The 20,714-nt window shown below is 36.0% G+C and overlaps 1 protein-coding gene across 1 annotated transcript; it reads right to left on the bottom strand.

Moving 5' to 3' along the window:
• Positions 1-6,797: 6,797 nt before the first annotated feature.
• LOC114315689 (stem-specific protein TSJT1) lies at positions 6,798-10,244 on the bottom strand. The gene is made up of 4 exons (XM_028262310.2): positions 9,818-10,244; positions 8,198-8,438; positions 7,961-8,081; positions 6,798-7,259 (listed from the first exon to the last, which is right to left on the bottom strand). Exons 1-4 carry the CDS (start codon positions 10,015-10,017, stop codon positions 7,069-7,071), a joined length of 753 nt encoding a protein of 250 aa, XP_028118111.2. The 5' UTR covers positions 10,018-10,244; the 3' UTR covers positions 6,798-7,068.
• Between the last annotated feature and the right edge of the window lie 10,470 nt (positions 10,245-20,714).

The following is a 20,714-nucleotide window of genomic DNA, read 5'->3' on the forward strand; positions in this document are numbered from 1 at the left end:
TTTATCATCTCGTTTATTGCTGGATTCAAGGATTGTAATAATTCCTTGTTCCTTATTATGGAGTTTACTATTAATTTTCTTATTTTCAGAATTAATTACAATGTTGGAAGTTTGTAAATGTTTGATTTCAAATTTTAAAGCATTTACTTCCATTTTTAAATCCTGGATTGTTATGGGTTTTTCTTCTGTAACATGCGAGAGTCTTTTGAATATTTCTTTCATACTATAGTGGTGAGGAGGAAGAATTTCTTCCTTTTTTTGTTAATTATAACATCATTCTAAAAATTTTAATTTCATTTCTGGATCGGAAATTTGATCAGCAATATTGATCATATTTTGCTCTGTTTTTGTAAGAACATTGATACTGGGTATTCATTTCAACTATGGCTTTACAATAGTTAGCTTATTCTGAAATTTGATTAACATTAGTTTTGCATTTACAAATTTCTGGAGAGGCATCATGTCACGACCCAAACCCACCCCTATGGATTTTGCACCGTAACCGGCCAGTAATCCGAGATTACCGAAGGCCTGCTTAACAATAATACAGAGTATAAGGGCTAGCGGAAGCCAAAACAGTAATTAAAAGATGTTCAATGAGCTGTGATAGTCTGTATACAAAAAAATTTTTCTTATATATATATATATACAATCAGTACCAAAACAGTATATACAATATATACGAGCATTCAGGACAGGGACTCAATCCCTATTAGAACAGTACGGTATAACAACATTCAGTCTATACAGAACATAAACAAAAAGGGGGGAAAAAAACCAAAACACCCCAAAAGCCCTAGCTTGACAGGCTCGAAACCTCGCAGTAAGGCACAGTGGTTGGCTTTGACAAAATGGGGGTCTAACCCACGCTCCTAGCTCCGGTCTGGCGCCTGAACACCTACATATATATATAAACAGTGAGCTAAAGTCCAGTGAATAACATAATGTGTAAAGAGGTTAAGAATGAATATCCCTTCAATATTTTAAACAGTCATTCGCCTTGGTAAATCAGTTATACAATCAGTGGCTTATATTTCATGCCATATCAGTCATTTAGAAACCATAGTAATCGTACGTGGCACATCCGTTAACAGAACAGTACAGTAGATCTTAATAGGCCGAACAGTCATAGATTGGCCATCAAAACAGTAGTCAGTGGGAGTTCCGAACATTGGAACTGGCAGAGATTTTTGTAACAATAGCAATAGCAGTAGCAGTAGCAGTAGCAGTATCAGTACAGTGATAGTACAGTAACAGTAACGGTAACAGTATAGGAACAATACAGTAGCAGTAACGGTGGTAACACAGTAACAGTACAATGGCAGTAGTAGTAACAGTGCAGTACGGTACAGAGCAGTAGTAGTAGCAGTAACAATACAGTACAGAGCAGTGGTAGCAACAGTACAATACAGTACAGAGCAGCGGTAGTAACAGTAACAGTAACAGTATAGTAATAGTACAGAGCGGTGGTAGCAGTAGTAGTATAGTAACAGTACAGAGCAGTAGTAGCAGTAATAGTATAGTAACAGTACAGAGCAGTGGTAGCAGAAATAGTATAGTAACAATACAGAGCAGTGATAGCAGTAATAGTATAGTAACAGTACAGAGCAGTAGTAGTAACAGGACAATACAGTACATCATTCAGAAAATATTCATCTTTGAACATATCTTTACAACATTGTTACTCACAGAGTTCTGGGCTATAAGCAGCTAGTGCGCGCCCAGATGCCAACCCTACACAGTTTACAGGATGAACACACACTAAGTTTCACACTTGGGAATCAATGACTTAGTCCCTATTTAGACTTGGTGTGGTTCTACATCAATATCCTCATTAAGATGCTTTAAACTAGGCCTAGGAACGCCTAGGATAAAATGAGGATGCAAAGATGCACTTTAAAACACTTTTCAGAATTTTCAAAAAACAGGGTCCCGCTCGAGCGTGGGTTTCTCCGCTCGAGTGGACGTGCAAACAAAGGTCTCCGCTCGACCATTAATTATTCCGCTCGAGCGGACTGTAAAAGTACTGGATGTGTGAAATTCCCGCTCAAGCGTCACTTTACCCGCTTGAGCGGACATGCAAGACTCAGTGTTCACGCTCGAGCGTGGAGTTCCCCGCTCGAGCATGAGTCCAAATTCTAGAAAATCCAGATTGAACCTTCAAGCTCCAAATCAACTTTTGATGCATCAAAATCAATCATTTTGGGCTAATTTTCTGGAAAACACTTCAAAACTCATAATATGACATGTTTCAAAGATCAATTTGAGAAATCAAAACCCAAAGGTAGTTCAATTAAACATGATTTTGAACTAAACTTTAAGAACATAACTTCCATGTAACATGCATGAATTCAATCAACTATTAAGCTTCAAATGCTAGCTCAAATGAGCCAATTGTTCTCAAAACATGGTGAAATCATGAACTATGCTCAAGACATGAACATGCATGTGGCAAATTTATGAAGAACATCTACAAAATGTAAGAATATGCCCATGCATGCAAAGATTAAGCCTCAATTCAACACTATTAGACCAAATCTTGACTTTAACTCCAATATGTCAAGAACCATGCAAAAGTAACTTAAATTCACAAGTATGAGGGTGAGTCTCCTACCTTAAATCTTCAATTTCAAGTGTAGAAGCCTAAATATGCAAATTCCCTTTAAAATCTTCAAGTCCCCAAGCAAAACCAAGATGAGGCCAAGTTTTCTCTACCTCTCTCTCTCTCAATCGGTTTTGGTCTCATGAAAAGGCTGAGGAAATGCTATATCAAACATATATGGAAAGTGGTGGAGTGGTTGTCTAGGATTAGCCACTCAATGGCAATTAAGTAATAAAGCCAACTAAAGTAATTCAACAATGTTTAATCTAATTTAACCGTACCAAATTACATTTTTAATTAAATATACCATATAATTGCATAAATTCTAATTAGCATAAAACATAAATCAATTTTTGGTTCGGCCGCCGATAAGGCCTTCAATTTGCAGTTTCAACATAAAACATGAACATATGGTTAAACAGTCAACAAATAGGTATGCATTTAGACCAATACAATCAATCGATCATTTCAGAATTCTAGTCAATCAGTCAGTTAACATGCTTAGTCATAGATTTAGCACTAATTAGTGGTCTAACGGTAAATAGTGGCGAGGGTTGTCACATATCAGACTCGTCTTCTGAGTTAGATGAATATAAAGCGGCAAGATCTCCTTCTGAACTAGCAGCATAACTAGATTCATCAGAAATTATTTTGAGAATCTGTTGTTGGATATCATCGTCTATAGCTAACTCATTAAGTTTTTGCTGGATTTTGGATCTGCATCGATTGGCATAGTGTCCTATTTGCCCACATTTATAGCATTTGATTGTGGGTTTACTATGTTTTTTACTGTAAGAAACCTTTTGTTTTCTTTTTGATTTTGAAGATTGCGATTGCTGGATATATTGTCTTGAGGGTTTATATTTTTTGGATTTTTTGGAATAATACTTAGAAGATTTTCCAAATTTGTGTTTTTTAGGTTTAGAAGGATATTGTAATTTTGTGTCATAGGCAAATTGTTCACAAAATTCACCTAACTCTTTTCTTCTTGTAAATCACACTAGAAGGGGCCGCCTTATTGAGATTTACTTAAAATACGGATTGTTCTGTATTGTTTGAAAAATTATAAATATCTTCTTGTTAGATTTTTTATTTAACTGAATTAATTGAAAAAGTGAAATTTCTATCTGTTCACCTATACAATAATAAAATTATCTAAATTATTAATTGAAATAAAATTTTAACATTATTAAAAACTATTAATTAACTTGATAATTTATTAATAAAATGACTTATTTGTTATTAAATTAAAAATCTTAAGGGCATAATGTAATTTCTAAAATCACATAGGATAATTTGTAATTTAAGTAAATCTCAGAGGGTGTGTTTCTAATTTACCCTTTTATTTTTTTTATGAATTAAAGAAATTAAATATAATTTAAATTTTTGTTTCCTTTTCTTTTACTTTATCTCTTTTCACAAATTTATTTTCAAATTTTAAATTTAAACTCAACTTTTAAAATTAAAAGAAAAAAGTGAGCATAAAAAAAATTTTAAAATTCAAATTTCCAAATGGATTCATATATATTTTGTTATATAAAATACACAAATTAAAATATTGTTTGAATATTTTTTTATATTTAAAAAATATATATTGTTGTAAAGGTTGACATAATTATAATAAATTCTCTTAAAATTTAATCTGTATAATATTTGTTATTTTTATTTTAGATAAATTACAAATACATTTATTGGGATTTGCTTAAAATATAGATTGCTCCATGTTGTTTGAAAAATTACAAATACCTCCCTGTCAAAATATTTTTTTTAATAGAATTAATTTAAAAAGTAAAATTTCTAACTGTTTACCTATTTAATAATAAAATTATTTGAATTATTAATTGAAATAAAATTTTAACATTATTAAAAACTGTTAATTTAACTTGATGATTTATTAATAAAATGACTTATTTGTTATAAAATTAAAACCTTAAGGGCATAATGTAATTTTTAAAACTACAGAGGATACTTTGTAATTTAAGTAATCCTCAAAGAGTGTGTTTGTAATTTACCCTTTTATTTTTTTATGAATTAAATAAAGTAAAAATAATATAAATTAAATATAAGTTAAATTTTTATTGCTTTTTCTTTTACTTTATCTCTTTTCACAAATTTATTTTCAAATTTTAAATTTAAACACAACTTTTAAAAAAAGTGAGTATAAAAAGAAATTAAAAATTCAAATTTCCAAATGGATTCATATATATTTTGTTACATAAAATACACAAATTAAAATATCGTTTGAATCTTTTTTTATATTTAAAAAATATATATTGAATATCATAAAGGCTGACATAATTATAATAAATTCTCTTAAAATACGGATTGCTCCCTGTTGTTTGAAAAATTATAAATACCTCCCCGTCAGAATTTTTTTTTAACGGAATTAATTAAAAAAGTAAAATTTCTAACTGTTCACCTATACAATAATAAAATTATCTAAGTTATTAATTGAAATAAAATTTTAACATTATTAAAAACTATTAATTAACTTGATTTATTAATAAAATGACTTATTTGTTATGAAATTAGAAACCTTAGGGGCATAATGTAATTTCTAGAACCACAGGGGTAATTTATAATTTAAGTAAACCTCAGAAGATGTGTCTGTAATTTACACTTTTTATATTTTTATGAATTAAATAAAGTAAAAATTATATAAATTAAATATAAGTTAAATTTTTGTTGCTTTTTCTTTACTTTATCTCTTTTCACAAATTTATTTTCAAATTTTAAATTTAAACGCAACTTTTAAAAAAAAGTGGGCATAAAAAGAAATTTAACATTATATTAGAAGCTCCGCAATATCCTAATCATAATATGTAACGTGAGCGTAAAATATAAAAATATAGAAGACTATACCATCTAAAAAAATGTAGAAGACTATATACCATCTAAAAAACTGTGAGGTGGATTGTGGAAAATATGTATTCGAAACAAACAAATCCAATTAAGAGAGGATTATCCCATCTAAAAAAATCCAAGGCGAATTATGGATTTTATCATTTTAGATATGAAGTGTGCTTGTAAGGCTTTGTTTGGTTTGTGATTTTTTAGTTTAAAAAATTAAAAAATCATAAAAAAAATTAAAATATCACATACGTAAAAATAAAAAATAAAAAAATCATACTAAATACTCTAACCATTTTCACTACATAAATTTTTTTTTTTTTAAAATACTAAGAAAGTCAATAAAAAAAACATAACTCACTCATTTTTACTTTTATTTTGTTCCAATGGGTCTCATCTCAAATAACAAAGATATATCATTGCATGTCACATTAAAAAAATAAATAAAAAATAAAAAATTATAGTCAATAGGCATAATACATACAATCAAGAGAAGCATCTAAATTTGATAGAGTCTACTGTGCCCATACGCAGCCACAATTGTTGCACATCTTATTGGCCTCATTTCAAAACTCAATTCCATAATTTAAACTATTCATATTTTAGAAGATAGTCATTCTATAATTTAAATCAGTCATATTTTAGAAGATGTCCGGTAGAACATATCTGTAAAAAATCATATCAATCGAATATCGTTAGCCCTTTCATTAAATCATATTTATATTTAAAAAAAATAAATGATAAATATAATTTGAAATATTAAACTCAATACAAATATGACTTGATGAAAAAATTACCGATATCTAATCAACATAATTTTTTACAATTCTGTTCTACTCTATATTTTTTAAAATATGAATGATTTAGATTATCGAATTCAACCCTAAAATAAGCTACGCAACAGCAACCGCAAACACAATTTTTTTTTTTTTTTGATATGATAATCACACAACATGATTTCAATATATTTGTCTTCATCAAAATCATATTTTACCATTTTTTGAAGATGAATATATCATACAACTCCAATTATCATGAGCATACAAGATGGGCAACTTTGATCATAAAAAAGGAATAGGCTCCATGGATCTAAATAGTACCCATCTAGTCCAATCAGTAGACTGAAGATAATATTTACCCTACACTTGTTGGGGGGTGGGAAAACTTTGGCCATGCAGGATAAGGGAAAGTTGCCATCCTTAATCACATGCACATAGCAACTATTGCCAAAGCTAATGTGCTTTGGCAATAACCATGGCCTTAATAAGATCATAAGAAAAAAAGATTACAGAACAAGATGCCATTTAACAGAGTAGGAAGGGTCAACAACGCATCAAATTAACAATTTCCCAAATACAAGCCTCCATGCCAATGTGATATTATTCCATATAATAGGTCTTTTGAGCCCAGAAAAAGCTTCATATTGATGTACCAGATTAAATTGAAACAGTAAGCAACATGTATACCGGCATTGGGCATATCTTGGTTAGCACATCAAGCTCTATACCCATTAAAGCAGCAGTCTTCTAGACAAGAACATGAAAGAAAATGGGAAAAGTAGAAAGATGGAAAGCTAACTAATAATAAAAGCCTTCCATAATGGAGCTGGTTATGAGCTAGTAGTGTTGGGACCAGTTGGCAGCACTCCCAACTCTAGGCATCCCACCAGTTTCCTTCCGAGACTCTGCATCCACCTTAAAAGTTGAACCGCACACCTGACCTGAGCTATCAACCCTCGGCACTGGCTTCAACTCATTAAGGGGGTGCTCGAAACTCCTCAGGCCCCCAGAGGTTGTAAAGAAGCAGCCTGAGAGGGGGGAGGGGGAGGGGGAGGGGGAGGGGAAACACAGATAAAATGAGAAATCTACTCTATTTTTAACTTAAAAAAAAAAAAGAAAAGGAAAAAAAAAAAGAGATAGATAGAAGGTTTTAAAAGGGTGAGACTGATGCTGAAAACAACTAAACCAAGATTATATCAGGTTAAAAGAAAAACAATAAATGAGCCACAAAATGCATCCCAAAATGGATCAAGAAACAAGTAGATTCTCACAATTGTTAGAATATAATGTGTGGGGAAGAAATGTGGAGTTCTTTATGACATATACAGTACCACAAAGTTTAATTTCAACCACATTTCCCAGATGCTGGGGTGATCCCCATGTCATTTCCCTCTCGTTTCCTAGTGTGTAAAATACATTTAAAAAAAAGTATGCCCAGTTTTGATCGCCATTGATGAGGGTCTGGAAGGGGTAGATTAGGTACAGATCTAAACTTTGACATACATTGCACAAAGTGGCTGCCCTCTTGTAAATTTAGCAGCATATTAAAGTTTGTTATCCTTGAGCTTACCCATAATTAGAACAGCTACTTTTCTTTACAAAAGAAAAGAAAATGAAAATGAAAAAGAAAAAGAAAATGGCAATGAAATTTCTAAACAAATGCTCACCAACATACAAAAGAGCATCACTGGCAACCACAAATTGATATACATATGTTTATAGATTATACCTTTTGGAAATGGTGCAAAGGATTTGCAGCAGCCCTTCTTCACAATCTCTACATCATCTGAAAGCACAATATTCCCTTCAGCATCAGCTCCCCAGAAGAACGGAACACTCCCATCGGCATCCTGCGTTACATGAAAGACACCATAAGGTGCCAGGGAAGACCGTGTGTCATATCAATAGCTTCATAGAAAACTCAAATGAAATCAAATACCAATGCTAGGTTCAGAGGTTAACTTACAGCAGCTACAAAAGTAGTCTTTGAAGAGCTATCATAGAGAATAAATGCAAACTTCCCATGCAGATCCCTCAAAACTTGATCTGCAGGATATGGACCTCTATCTCTCAAAGTCCTGTAAGCTTCCATAACAATGATGACTTCATTTGCAGTCTTGTTTAATCCATACTGCTGCTTAAGAGGAGCAACATTCTCAATGTGGCCTTGAAACATGCAGAATATGTCGTCCGTAACAGAAAACAATCTAGCATAGGAGATTGATCAAATTGTTAACAATCCGGTAACATAAAGGTGAGAGGCTCATCATAAATCTATAAGAGCTTGTCATATCCAAGTAATTCATTAATGATAAAAAAAAAAATAAATAAATAAATAATTTGTTGAAACTTCACAAAAGAGAGAGGTGCAATTAATCAACCAAATTTGCACGGTAAAATATGAGGACAATTTAGCAGTCAAATGTAAACAGATGATTTTTACCATTTTGTTCTTCATAGCTTCCACAAGAAAACACATATCACTCTGTAGAATAGTATCATAGAACATATAAAAATAAAAAATAAACTTGAAATTACTTATGAAAAACACATTTATAAAAATTTGGAATTAGAACTTGGAAAAAGGTAATTCCAAGAAATCAATAAAAAAATTCCCATAGAAATCAGTAACTTCTAAACACCTAGATTGTGCAAATAACAAAATGAAAACATCCCCATGGTGCTATAAAGAATACTGGATGCATAATTTCATTATAAAGGACACTGAAAGTCTCTAAAAAACTGAAAAATAATAATTAAAAAGGTATGAAAGCAATCGAACTAGATATACTTTTTTGTCTAATGCCATATCCATTGACCAAAAAGGATCAAAGCAATTTAACAGGATCTGTATTTTGTCTTTTATTACAACCCAATAAACTAGTTATAAACAAATGAAAATAAAAACAGAACATTCAGATCTGGATTGTACGCCTCCATACACCATAATCTATCAAAGATTTATGTACCCACAAAAATTTAAACAAACTACAAATAACAGATTGATCACTCAAGAAATGGATACATCTTTCACTTGGGTTTGCATAAAACACGAATACATAAGAATTTCAGTCCAGAAAACACAACAAAACAATGATCAATATATTTGCTCTGAAAGGAAAACATAATAAATCCCAAAACTAGACTAGCCACAAAGTTAGACAAATAAGTTCCAAAAAAACAGGTATCACCAACAATGATGGATCTAGGGGAGGCTGGGAGACAACCGCGCCCCAAAAATTTGAAAAATACCATATATTATACGAGAAATTTTAAAATAATCTAAAATTATAAGAGTTCGCCCCAATTTTTTTTTAGATAATTTTAAAATTATATAGAGTAGGCCCAATTTTTTAAACTGTAGTAGTCCCCAAAGTCATAATCCTGATCCGTCCCTGATCACCAAGATCTATAACCTCAGTCCTCAGATCATCCAAACAAGAAAATCTCCCAACAAACACACACACACATATATACATTTATGCAAGAACATGAAACCAAAAGAATTGAATAACACAGAAGTCAGCAAGATCGGATCAAGAACAAAAACTGAAAATGACCCAGATCCGGGAAATGGGAATCGAACCTTGGAAGAAGAGGGTTTTGCTTGTCCATGGAATAGGCCACGAGGCCAGAAGCACCGAGGTTGATGGTGACTGAACCAGGGTATACCGACGAGAAGTGTCGAGCCAGAAACCCATCTTTCAGAGAACTGACTGCCTCAGAGTGAGGACTCTGCAGAGCCTCAGGGCTCTTAGCAATCGATTTGTGGAACACTGCTAGCATTTTCTTGGTCTGTTCTTGATTGGAAAATCACAAAAGGCAAAAAAGATCGCTGGGTAAGTAAGCTCACAGAGAAAGATGATAGAGAGAGGAGAGAGATTTGACACGGATATAAAGCTGGTTTTTTTTTAAGACTTTTGATTACCAGAATTGCCCTTATCTCTTGTTCTAATTACGGATATATGGCATCTTTGTCTTCACTATTAACTATTTATTCTAGGGCAAATTACAAACACCCCTCGATTGTTTGGTGAAAATACATATTCTTCCTGAGATTTGAGAAATTACATCCCGTTTCTTGAAGTTTATATTTTCATAATAAATTGTCCCTTGAAGTTTTTATTTTCATATAGATTTCCTCCTAATTTCTCCTAATTTGTTATGAAAATTTGACATCCAAGGAATAATTTTTAATTTCTCAAACCTCAGGAAAAATTTGTATTTTTACCAAATCTCGACGGTGCATTTGTAATTTGCCCTTTATTTAAAAAAAAATTTCTTAGTAAGTTTACTTTTTTCCTCATAAATGTTTAATTAATTCTTATTAACAACGTAAATTAACCTTTTTAACAAAAAAAAAAATATAATTCAATAAAAAAATTATGAAAAAATAAGAGTTTTTTAAAAAATATTATTTATTAAATGTTTTAATTAAGGATATGAACAACATTTCAACATTTGTTGGGTTTTAATCATTTGTAATTTATTTAACTTGAAAATTGAAATCACATATTTAAATTATTATATAAAAAAGTGCGAAGTGTTTGATGCATTAGGCGAGGGGATGATATCATTTGAACTTGTGATCTAGTGACTTGAAATTTTATTAATATTACAAATTTAGAATTTTATTTAAAAACTGTATGATTTAAATTTATTTATGTTTAAATTTCACAACACACCATCTTCAGCTCAACTATATGCATCTCAAATACATATTTGTTGGTTACATATTTTGCATAAGTCAATTATAATTCGACGCGTGGCGTAATAAGGGTAATATAGGAAGACTATTCAGGTCCTCGATCCTGAGTAACAGCGGATCAACAAAGAGATACAAAGTGACGTGGCTTCAACGGTTACTCGCATTTCATATTCAAATTTATGAGGGAAGCTTAACTGCAAATAATGGCGTAATGGAGCTAATATTGGGGCAAAATGATCGATGATCATGGAGGAGCAGCTTGACGGTTGGAAATGCAATTCGATGGTCATCTTGGAGCAATATAAATAGTAGAGAAAGCTTCCAAAAAAGCCCCCAGACTCGGATCCAAAAAACCACTCCTTTATACTTATTTTCCTTTCCAGCTTTACATTTACAGTTTTTTTACATTTACAGTTCTTTACATTACTGCACTTTAAAATTCTTGCACTGCACTTCGCTTCATAGGAGTAGTTCCAAGTAGAGTTGCTGTAAACCTCTACGAGGCTGAGTTTGGATCATTACAAGTCTTTTCATCTTAATGAAATACTTCGACTGTTCTTCAATTCATTGTTATCTGTTTAATTCTTCAAAGTCAAGCCACCAGTAAAAGTCTTCTTCATGGAGGCTGAAAGAACTAAAACACAATCGTCTGATAATTGGTTGGCAAATAATTTTCTGTAAGAACTAATTGATCCTTGCTGGCACGCTCGCAATTACAATAATAACCTTCAAAAGCCAAAAAGCCAACATATATTTTTGGCACGCCCAGTGGGACTACATTTAAAATGGCTAGACGTAGAAGACAAGGAGAAAATGAACGCTTGGAAGAAGACGTGGAAGGAAAGGTAGAGACACCTAATCCAGAGGATAATGTGATAACACATCCTGCGGAAACTCCCATTTTATCAGAACCTATGGTCGAACAGACCAGTACTTCAGAACAAATACCACATGTTCGTAATATTGGACGAGACCAAGGAGTTGGACCATCCACTGTCCCATCTACTCAACCAATGAATCTATGGGGAGGCTTAATAGATGCAATGGGACAACAATTAATGAACACAATAGAAAGGTGGGCAACATCCTTTTTGGATCGAATGAATAACCACCAACTAACAAACGTAAGACACATAGAGGAAATTTCGAATGTCCTTCAACAAAGATTGACTAGAGGTAAACAGCCTATGCAAGTTAATGGACATTCTAATGGTCAAACTAGTAATCAGAACTATGAAAGACCATCACCTCAGTCTTGGTACGAACCTGTTCCAAGGCCTGTAGTATAGGAATGGCAACGGGGCGGGGCGGGGCCGGGGATCACCCTCCCCGTCCCCGATCCCCGATGGTCAAATTTTCCCCGGCCCCGGCCCCGATCCCCGACGGGGAATTTATCACTACCCCCACCCCCGCCCCCAACGGGGATCGGGTTTCCCCGACCCCGAGCAATCCCCGGCTAAAAAAAAAAAAAATAAAAAAAAATCAGAAAATACAACAACAACACCATCATCCAAGACAGATCTGAAACAGATCAAAAAACAAAAAAAAAAAAAATTGTGAAACAGATCTGGAAAAAAAAAATTCAGAAAATACAACATCATCATCCGAGACAGATCAGACCTGAAATAGATCTAAAAAAAAAAAAAAAAAAATGAAACAGATCTGAGACAGATCTGAAACAGATCTGAAAAAAAATTCAAAAAATACAACAACATCATCATCCGAGACAGATGAGATCTGAAACAGATCTAAAAAAAAAAAATGTGAAACAGATCTGAAAAAAAAAAAAAACTGATCTGTGAGCGGCGATGGTGGTCGGCGACGTCGAGAAAGGAGGAAGTGCATGAGAGATGCTGTGTGGTGGCGATGGATTTGAGAGAGAGACAGAACTCAGTGAACCAGAGGAAGATGAGAGACGGAGACGAGGCAGTGAAGAGAAAGACAAGATCTGAGGTGAAAAAGGTAAAGGCAGTGGGTTATAACTAAGGTAAAGGCAGTGGCTTATCAAAAAAATAAAAAAAGGTAAAGTTAGTGGTTTATATATATATATATATATAAGGGTATAATCGTAATTTAATATCGGGGATAAACCGGGCCGGGGATCGGGGACGGGGCCGGGCCGGGGACGGGACTGGGACACTGATCCCCGTCCCCGCCCCGAATATGTTCGGGGATTGATTTTTAAATACCATCCCCGTCCCGTCGGGAGTATTTTTCGGGGAAAACCCGCTCAATTCGGGGTCGGGGGTCGGGGTCCCCATCGGGCCGGTTTCAAATTGCCATCCCTACTGTAGTAGGTCAAAATGTCTTAGTACTTAACAGTGAAGCCATACAATTTGGTGGAACTGGTCCAGTACAAGAAAATGGCATAAGAATGGTTCCAAATCCCATGTTTGAAGCCATACCTGGCACAAGGGGGTTCACTAATCTCTTATTCGAATTAATACCAGGGGGGTTGGAAGGTTTTCCTACAAATGGAAGAGACACAATACCAGTTCCAGCACCTTTCGCAGGTTCTTTCGTAGGACAAATTAAAAGAGGTTACCCACACCCCCAACAGCAACCTGCACCACAGAGACAACCAGTCCCAAACATGCCACCTTATAGACCAAGAGAACCACAACCACAAGTTTGTCCACCAAATCCTATGTTTGTTCCTCCAGCGGTGGTTCAGCAGGCACAAAATATGGTCCCTAGAGACCAAATTACTGACATCGTTAGGGAGATGCGTGGACCAATGGCTCGGGGGGTCCAGACTCCTGTATACAGAAAATCATACCCAGAATGGGTAGATAGGGTACATGAATACCCAAGAGGTTTCAGGATACCAGATTTCACCATTTTTTATGGGAATGGAAACTAGTCAACAGTCGAGCACATCGCTAGGTTCGCTGCTTAATGTAGTGAATTCACTAATAATGATTATATGAAGCTAAGACTGTTTCCAAACTCTCTAACTGGGGGAGCATTTGTATGGTACATTAACCTTACACCTGGCTCAATCCAAACTTGGCAACAAATGGAAGAGGCATTTCATGCCCAATTCTTCCAATCGGAGCCAGAGGTTTCCATGGCAGACCTGGCAAGGTTGAGTCAAAAGCCTGAAGAGAAGGCTACTCAGTTTATTGCCAGATTTAAAAGGGCTCGAAATAAATGTAGAATCATTTTTCCAAAGCTAGAATTCGTAAGATTGACTCAAAATGGTTTAGAGTTTAGGCTTCGAAAGAAGTTTGACTCAACAAAATTCAGGGACTTAATGGAACTGACTTACAAAGTATCTAGATATGAAGCATTACTAGAAAAGGAGCAAGATCGAAATAATGCATCATACAAGACATACTACAAAGATCCTAACTATGAGATTGATACAGTAGAGATTATGGAGAAAGAATCTGTGATCTGTGAAGCATTGATTCATAAAGATACAACAATTGACCAGTAATTTAAAAAGAAAGACCTTCACAGGAAATACTCTTTCGATTTAACTAAGGCAGATGACATCTTTGATCATTTGCTTGCGGCCACTTTCCTTAAGTTACCAAAAGGGGTTAAAATTCCATCTCTTGATGAACTTAAAGGGAAAGTATATTGTAAATGGCATAATTCTTGGTCTCACTTGACTAAAAACTGTGTTGTTTTTCGAGACAGGATCTAAGAACAAATTTAGAAAGGGAGTTTGCTATTCCCAGCCAAAGCTGAAAAGGCCATGGGGATCAACAATAATCCATTTCCAAAAATTGGGGAGGCAGCAGCCAATGTCATTGTGCCAGACCTTCAGAACCTGTCTTTAAAAGAATTGAAAGAAGTCAATATGCAGATGCATGTGGCCAACCAGACAGCTACCAAGAGAGACACTGGAAATCTACCAGTTATTGGACAAGATTTCTCACACCAGGGGGAAGATTTTGATAAGGAAGCACTGGATGACGATTTCTTAGAAGCAGCTGTAATGCAAAGGATGTGTCCCAGGTGCAGACTAAGTTACAAGTGGTTGAAGGGGCTTCCAATTGATGGGAAGTAGTACTACAAGGATGTGCAAAGACGTCCTAAACCAACCAATACTTACAATAAAAGGGCATATCCATCTGGTGTTAGGCAGCAACCATTGATGGTTGAACCAACGGCCGATAGAATGCATTTTAAAGGCAAGAAGCCTTTGTATGAATCCAGATCACCTAATTATTATAGGATGAAGAGCAGTCATTCTGAAAGGAGACTGTAGAAGAGTTCAGTTTATGGGATCAAAGCCAAGGATTGGCCCCATAGATCAATTTCACGTAGGACAGAAAGTGAACACCTTCATGAAGGTCTGAGTTAGGCCCAAAGCATGAAGTTAGGGCTAAGCAGTGGCCTTCACAGACAGCTTCGAAGGTAGTTTTAAAGGAAGAAAGAAGCAGTTCAACAGTTGGGTCAGTAAGTTCGTGGGTACCTAGGGTCCCAGATTGGTTTGTGATGCAAAACAAACCTAGGGAAGTGTTTACTCAAAGAGAGGTAATTGGAAACCAAAGCAGGATGATCAAACCTCCTTTGGTGGCTCCCAACAATTGGGTGTTGCTTAAACACCCAAAAACAAAAGAACCAGATATGGTCCCTGTAATTTCTAGATCACAAAGGAGGAAAATTCAGCGTCGGTACACTCAGTACCAGCAAGACTTGAAAGAGAGTGGAGAGAGCTCTTCATTGGTCCAGACAGAAGGAAAGAAGAATCCAAAGTCAGACCATATTCCAAAACCAACTCCACAAAGCAAAATAGGTTGTAGTAGAGAACAGTTGACCAAAGTTCATTCTGAACTAAAAGTTAGAGAGAAATCCAGTCTAACAGGATTAGATAAGATATTGATGGAAAGTGATAGCGAGGCAGAGAAAGAAGTTGGCTTAGGCAAAAAAAAAGAAATGGTTGAAGAATAAATGTTCGAAGCCTTCATAGCCGAATAAACATTTTTGGTTGAAAAGCCAGTCAGAAAAGACCATTCGAAAGAATCTGTTAGGAATGAAGTGCCAGAATACAGCATGGAGAATGCTTCTGAGGTGGCCCGAGTAACTCTAGGAGGAGTTAAAGCAACAGGAGCAGATTGTGTGGAGGCACGCACAGGAACTGGAGTGGTCAGAACAGTGGAAGAAGTAACAACTCCAGCTCCTTTGGGCTTGGGCACATCCAACACCGTCAGTAGGTCTTGAGGGAAAATGGCCAGGTGCACTTCCATATTGGTCACCCACCAATTTTGGTATCTCTTCAAAATGTTACCTTGGGGAAGGAAGGAGATATACTCAAAATCGATCAAGTCCTGTATAAATTTGAAAGTTGCCTCTTCTAATATGGACCTTCGAACTTTCACATCCCTTGTGGTAAGACTTAGATTGGTGTTACTACAGAGAGGTATTGGGACCCCCTGAGTGAAGCAAAACTATCTAGCAAATTGTGCAGGACAATAGGGCTCAGCAATGCATTTGTAAGCTCTGGGGTTCATGGTCCCAACGAATAATTCTCTAGGGATTAAAATGGAGGCCCATATATCTTTGTGAGCAGGTGAAGGACAGAGCCTATCACTTAGGAAATTTTTCAACCAAAGTGGGCCAATAGTAGTGGGTTCGAAGGGACGAAAGCAGTAGGAAAGAGGAGAAGCTGAAAGTTAGTGGAAGAAAGAGAAGTAAAAAGCAAAAGTAGAAGGATAAAGAGAAGCATTGGCTAGCCTCATGCCATGAGTAGGAGGGTCTGGTTCAAAAAATTTAAGGCATTTGGATTGTAACTCAGGGAAATAAGCAAAAAGCCAAAACTGAAAAATCCAAATCGGCCCCCCTTGATTGACATCTAAGGGTTTCTCACAGAAAAGAGAGCAGGCTCTATATACGTGACCTAGAACGTATGGGGCTAAAACCACCATCTTCTGTAAAACAAGGGCTTTGGCAAGAGGGGCAAATTCAGGCATAATTCTTTGAGAGGAGGTGCAGAAAAAGAACTTGCAAAGCCAATATAATAAGAAAGAGAAGAATTCCTTATCGGTCACAAGACCCTCCTTTCTATTCTCAACCTTGACAAAATCACTATAGGATGAGTTAAGAGAGGGGAGGGAAAAAGGGACTGCTAGGTCAGGATAATCTGGTCCAATGGGAGTTCCAATGAGAGATAATCCTAAAAGATGGCAAATGTCAAGAACAGTAGGGGCCATCATCCCACATATGAATTGGAAGAAAATAAAAACAGAATTCCAAAAGCACAGAGCAGCATGAATTAAAAAGGGGTCCTCTGAGATGGTTAACCTGGATAATCGGAGGGCATCGAGGAGGCAGAGTTCTTGAAGGTCCAGGGTCTTACTAGGGACAACTCGATCATACCATTCTTGCCACTCCGGTCTCACCGTGGGCCAGCATCGGTGAGGGCGGTTCGTCTTCCAATTCCTCCAGTCAAGGCCACCTTCGTAAAGAAGACAATGGTCTTCCAGACGAGGGTATAGAGCTGGAAGCTCAATAGGAATCTCCTTGAATATGGGGCCAAGCACATAGTCTTGTTGCACATGATGACGAGGAATGAAGATGCATCCGTCAATGGCACTTTTCTCCCCAGCTTTGTACTTTTCACATTCTGCATCAATGAGCCTTTTCGGGCTACAGATGGGCTCACACGCTCTATAACTGGCACTTTCAATGAGGAGGAAGCCATCGATAGAACAATTTCTTAAAGGACGAAGCTGGGAAAGGGAGTAGAAAGAAGTGAGAGACGAATAGAGGTAAAGGGTTTTTATGTTGAGCGAGCAAGTGGTTTCAGAATGTGGAATAAAAGGGTTTCAAAAGCCTTTTTATCTGAAAGATACATCGCGTAAATTCGTTAAGTACTAAAAGTACGAATACGAAGAATTTCTTTCAATATTGATACTCTTGGAGGGAAAAAACACATCCCAGATGTTGATACCAGCTTCGAAGTAGAATGTTTGGCTTCGAAGCTAGATTTTGGCGCCAAAAGTCAAATAACAACGACTTCGAAACTAAGAAGCCAGCTTCGAAGCACATTCCATGCTTAAGGATGTAAGAATACTCAAGTATTCATTTACTTAGAAGGGGATTAATGACCTGTTTTAGGCTTCTTAATGAAAACAATGACCTTCGAAGTGAAACTTGAGACCTTGTGAGGATGGGAATTGGTGTTCAAAACATAACACACCAAATTTTGGCACCAAAAGTCCAATAACAACGGCTTCGAAACTAAGAAGCCGGCTTCGAAGCACATTCTGTACTCAATGGATGCAAGAATGCTCAAGTATTCGTTTACTTCAAAGGGATTAAAGACCTGTTTTAGGTTTTTCAATAAAAGTGATGTTCTTTGAAGTAAAGCTAGAAATCCCTTAGGAATGGAAATTGGCATTCGAAACATCGAAACCAATAGTTGGTTTATATATATTCAGAAAAGTTGTCTTTTTGAACTAAAACAGTGCAGCCCTCAAAAGGAGCTTCCATATTTTTGAAAGTATGGACTGTTGTTCAAGACAAAAAGATCAATTTAAAACTGATTGATCATACTAAATCATTGACCATATGTTGGTTGTGATTGAAACAAGTTTTGAAGAGTAAGATTGTTAGATTCGAAGCATGGATCCCAAATGGAAAAACAACAAAAAAACTATCTACTGCATTCCATAAATTGAAAAAGTTCATGGTCGTTTTGTTAATAGTCATTTAAAACTATTGAATCCAGGTTCGAAGGAAAAGATTGTTCAGTTCGAAGCTCTGAAATTGCTTTTAAAGACAAATGGAGACAAGATCAAACCATATCAAACAAAGACAAGTCTTAGTAGTATTAAAGCAAAAGCAGTTACATCGAATGGCCCTATTTGGGTACAAACTCAAGCTCATAAAAATAGGGAATGGAATAAATAACAAGATCATGAAATTTAGTCCAACTATGATCAATGAATTTCTGTTCTTTCTTTATTCTGTCCTCTATTTCTTCTAGCATTGGTTGCATGAGTTGATGTGCTTTCACTTCGTAAAAGAGCTCTTCAGCCTTTATTTCGAAAGCTGTTTCTCTCAATCCTTGTTCCAATTCGTCTATATCCAAGTCATCCTAGTATGCAGAATCTTTATTCTTGAAATCATTGAATTCTTCAATAAAGTTTTCTGCTTCGTACTGGACATGAATTCGAAGGGACGAAAGTTGGTCTAAAGATTGTGTGGTGGTCACAAAGGTCCGATGCCAGTGGGGAAGCAATAGAAGTTGGTCCAAAAACATGTGAAGCTCTGCTTGGGCGAGGGGGTTGAGGACGTGACCCCGAGTCAGAATATCACAAGCCCATCGAAGGTTCTTAAGAGGAACTTCGTCCTCAAGAACATTGAAGGGCAAGTGGGAGAAAGCCGCGAGCAAAAGTTGAGCTTGCTTCCGCTCAGTCGGAATAGGGGAAGGTGGAGGTTTATAAGGTGGAAAGACCTTATCCAAGGAGAGGGCAAGTCTCAGTTTCTCTGTCCAGCAAGGACTTGGCGGAAGAGAAGGTGTGGATGCTTCTATCTCAGAAGGTGAAGCAAGGGCAGAAGGAACAAAGGCATTGATATAATCGAGCTAGTCAGAAGAACAAATCTTCGCCTTCTGGCTAAGAATGATGGATTGTACCCTTGTGCCTCTTCTAGGCATCAAGCAACATGCACTGTCTTTGTAGGCGTGGAAGATGTATACCATGCCACAAGCAGATTCTCCTCCAAACTGCGTCGGTGGTCAATGGGCACGTAAGGATAGACCACCGAGCTTCGCGCATAGGAAGGGAATTCTAAAGGGTCAGTAAACTCAACAAAGTGATGGTTGATTCACTCCCTTAAATCACAGGCCTCGGGTTTTGACCAATTTGTCCAGTCAGAAACCCCAGAAGAGGAAGAAGTTGCAGCCTTATCCCATGCAGAGGGTTGTGAAGGAAAACTTCCCATGTCCATATTTGTAACTTTCTGAATCAAAGGATTGAGAGCAGTTTGTTCGTAGTCTGAGGATGAGTTAGAAAAAGACCTTCCCATGTCCATATTTATAAGTTTCTGAATCGAAGGATTAAGGGCAATATATTCGAAGTCCAAGGGTTAATAATCTGTAAAGGCATCCATGACCTGAATATAGAAGGGTGGGTAAAGGTGGCTAATTAATGCATGAAGGTTCTTTCGAGGAGGAACAACATCATCATATGACTCTTCGTGTACTCGATCAATAAAGGGAATAATTGATTCGGCCATAAAAAGTGTACCAGTCTATTCGAATACTAAGGTGGTGGAGGTGTTCAAAAGATTAAAGGGGAGTTTAATGCAGATGATAAATGACTGTTGCATTTCTGGAAACCATGCACGTTCTAAGACGTGGGAAAAGACTTTGATCCACTAGTATCACCAAGTATTGGGTATATTAATGCGGGGGGTGATGTTGGCTACATATTTTGTATAAGCCAATTACAATTCGACGCGTGGCGAAATAAGGGTAATATAGGAAGATTATTCAGGTCCTCGATCCTGATCGTACACGTGGCAGTTAGTATTGGTTATTAAGAGATCTAAGTAGCAGCAGATCAACAAAGAGATACAAAGTGACGTGGCTTCAACGGTTACTCACATTTCATATTCAAATTTATGAGGGAAGCTTAACTGCAAATAATGGCGTAATGGAGCTAATATTGGGGCAAAATGATCGATGATCATGGAGGAGCAGTTCGACGGTTCGAAATGTAATTCGATGGTCATCCTGGAGCAATATAAATAGTAGAGAAGGCCCCAGAAAAAGCCCCCAGACTCAGATCCAAAAAACTAGTCCTTTATACTT

The sequence above is a fragment of the Camellia sinensis genome, chromosome 6 (genome assembly GCF_055761805.1).
Source record: "Camellia sinensis isolate YWXY chromosome 6, ASM5576180v1, whole genome shotgun sequence".
Classification (NCBI taxonomy): domain Eukaryota; kingdom Viridiplantae; phylum Streptophyta; class Magnoliopsida; order Ericales; family Theaceae; genus Camellia; species Camellia sinensis.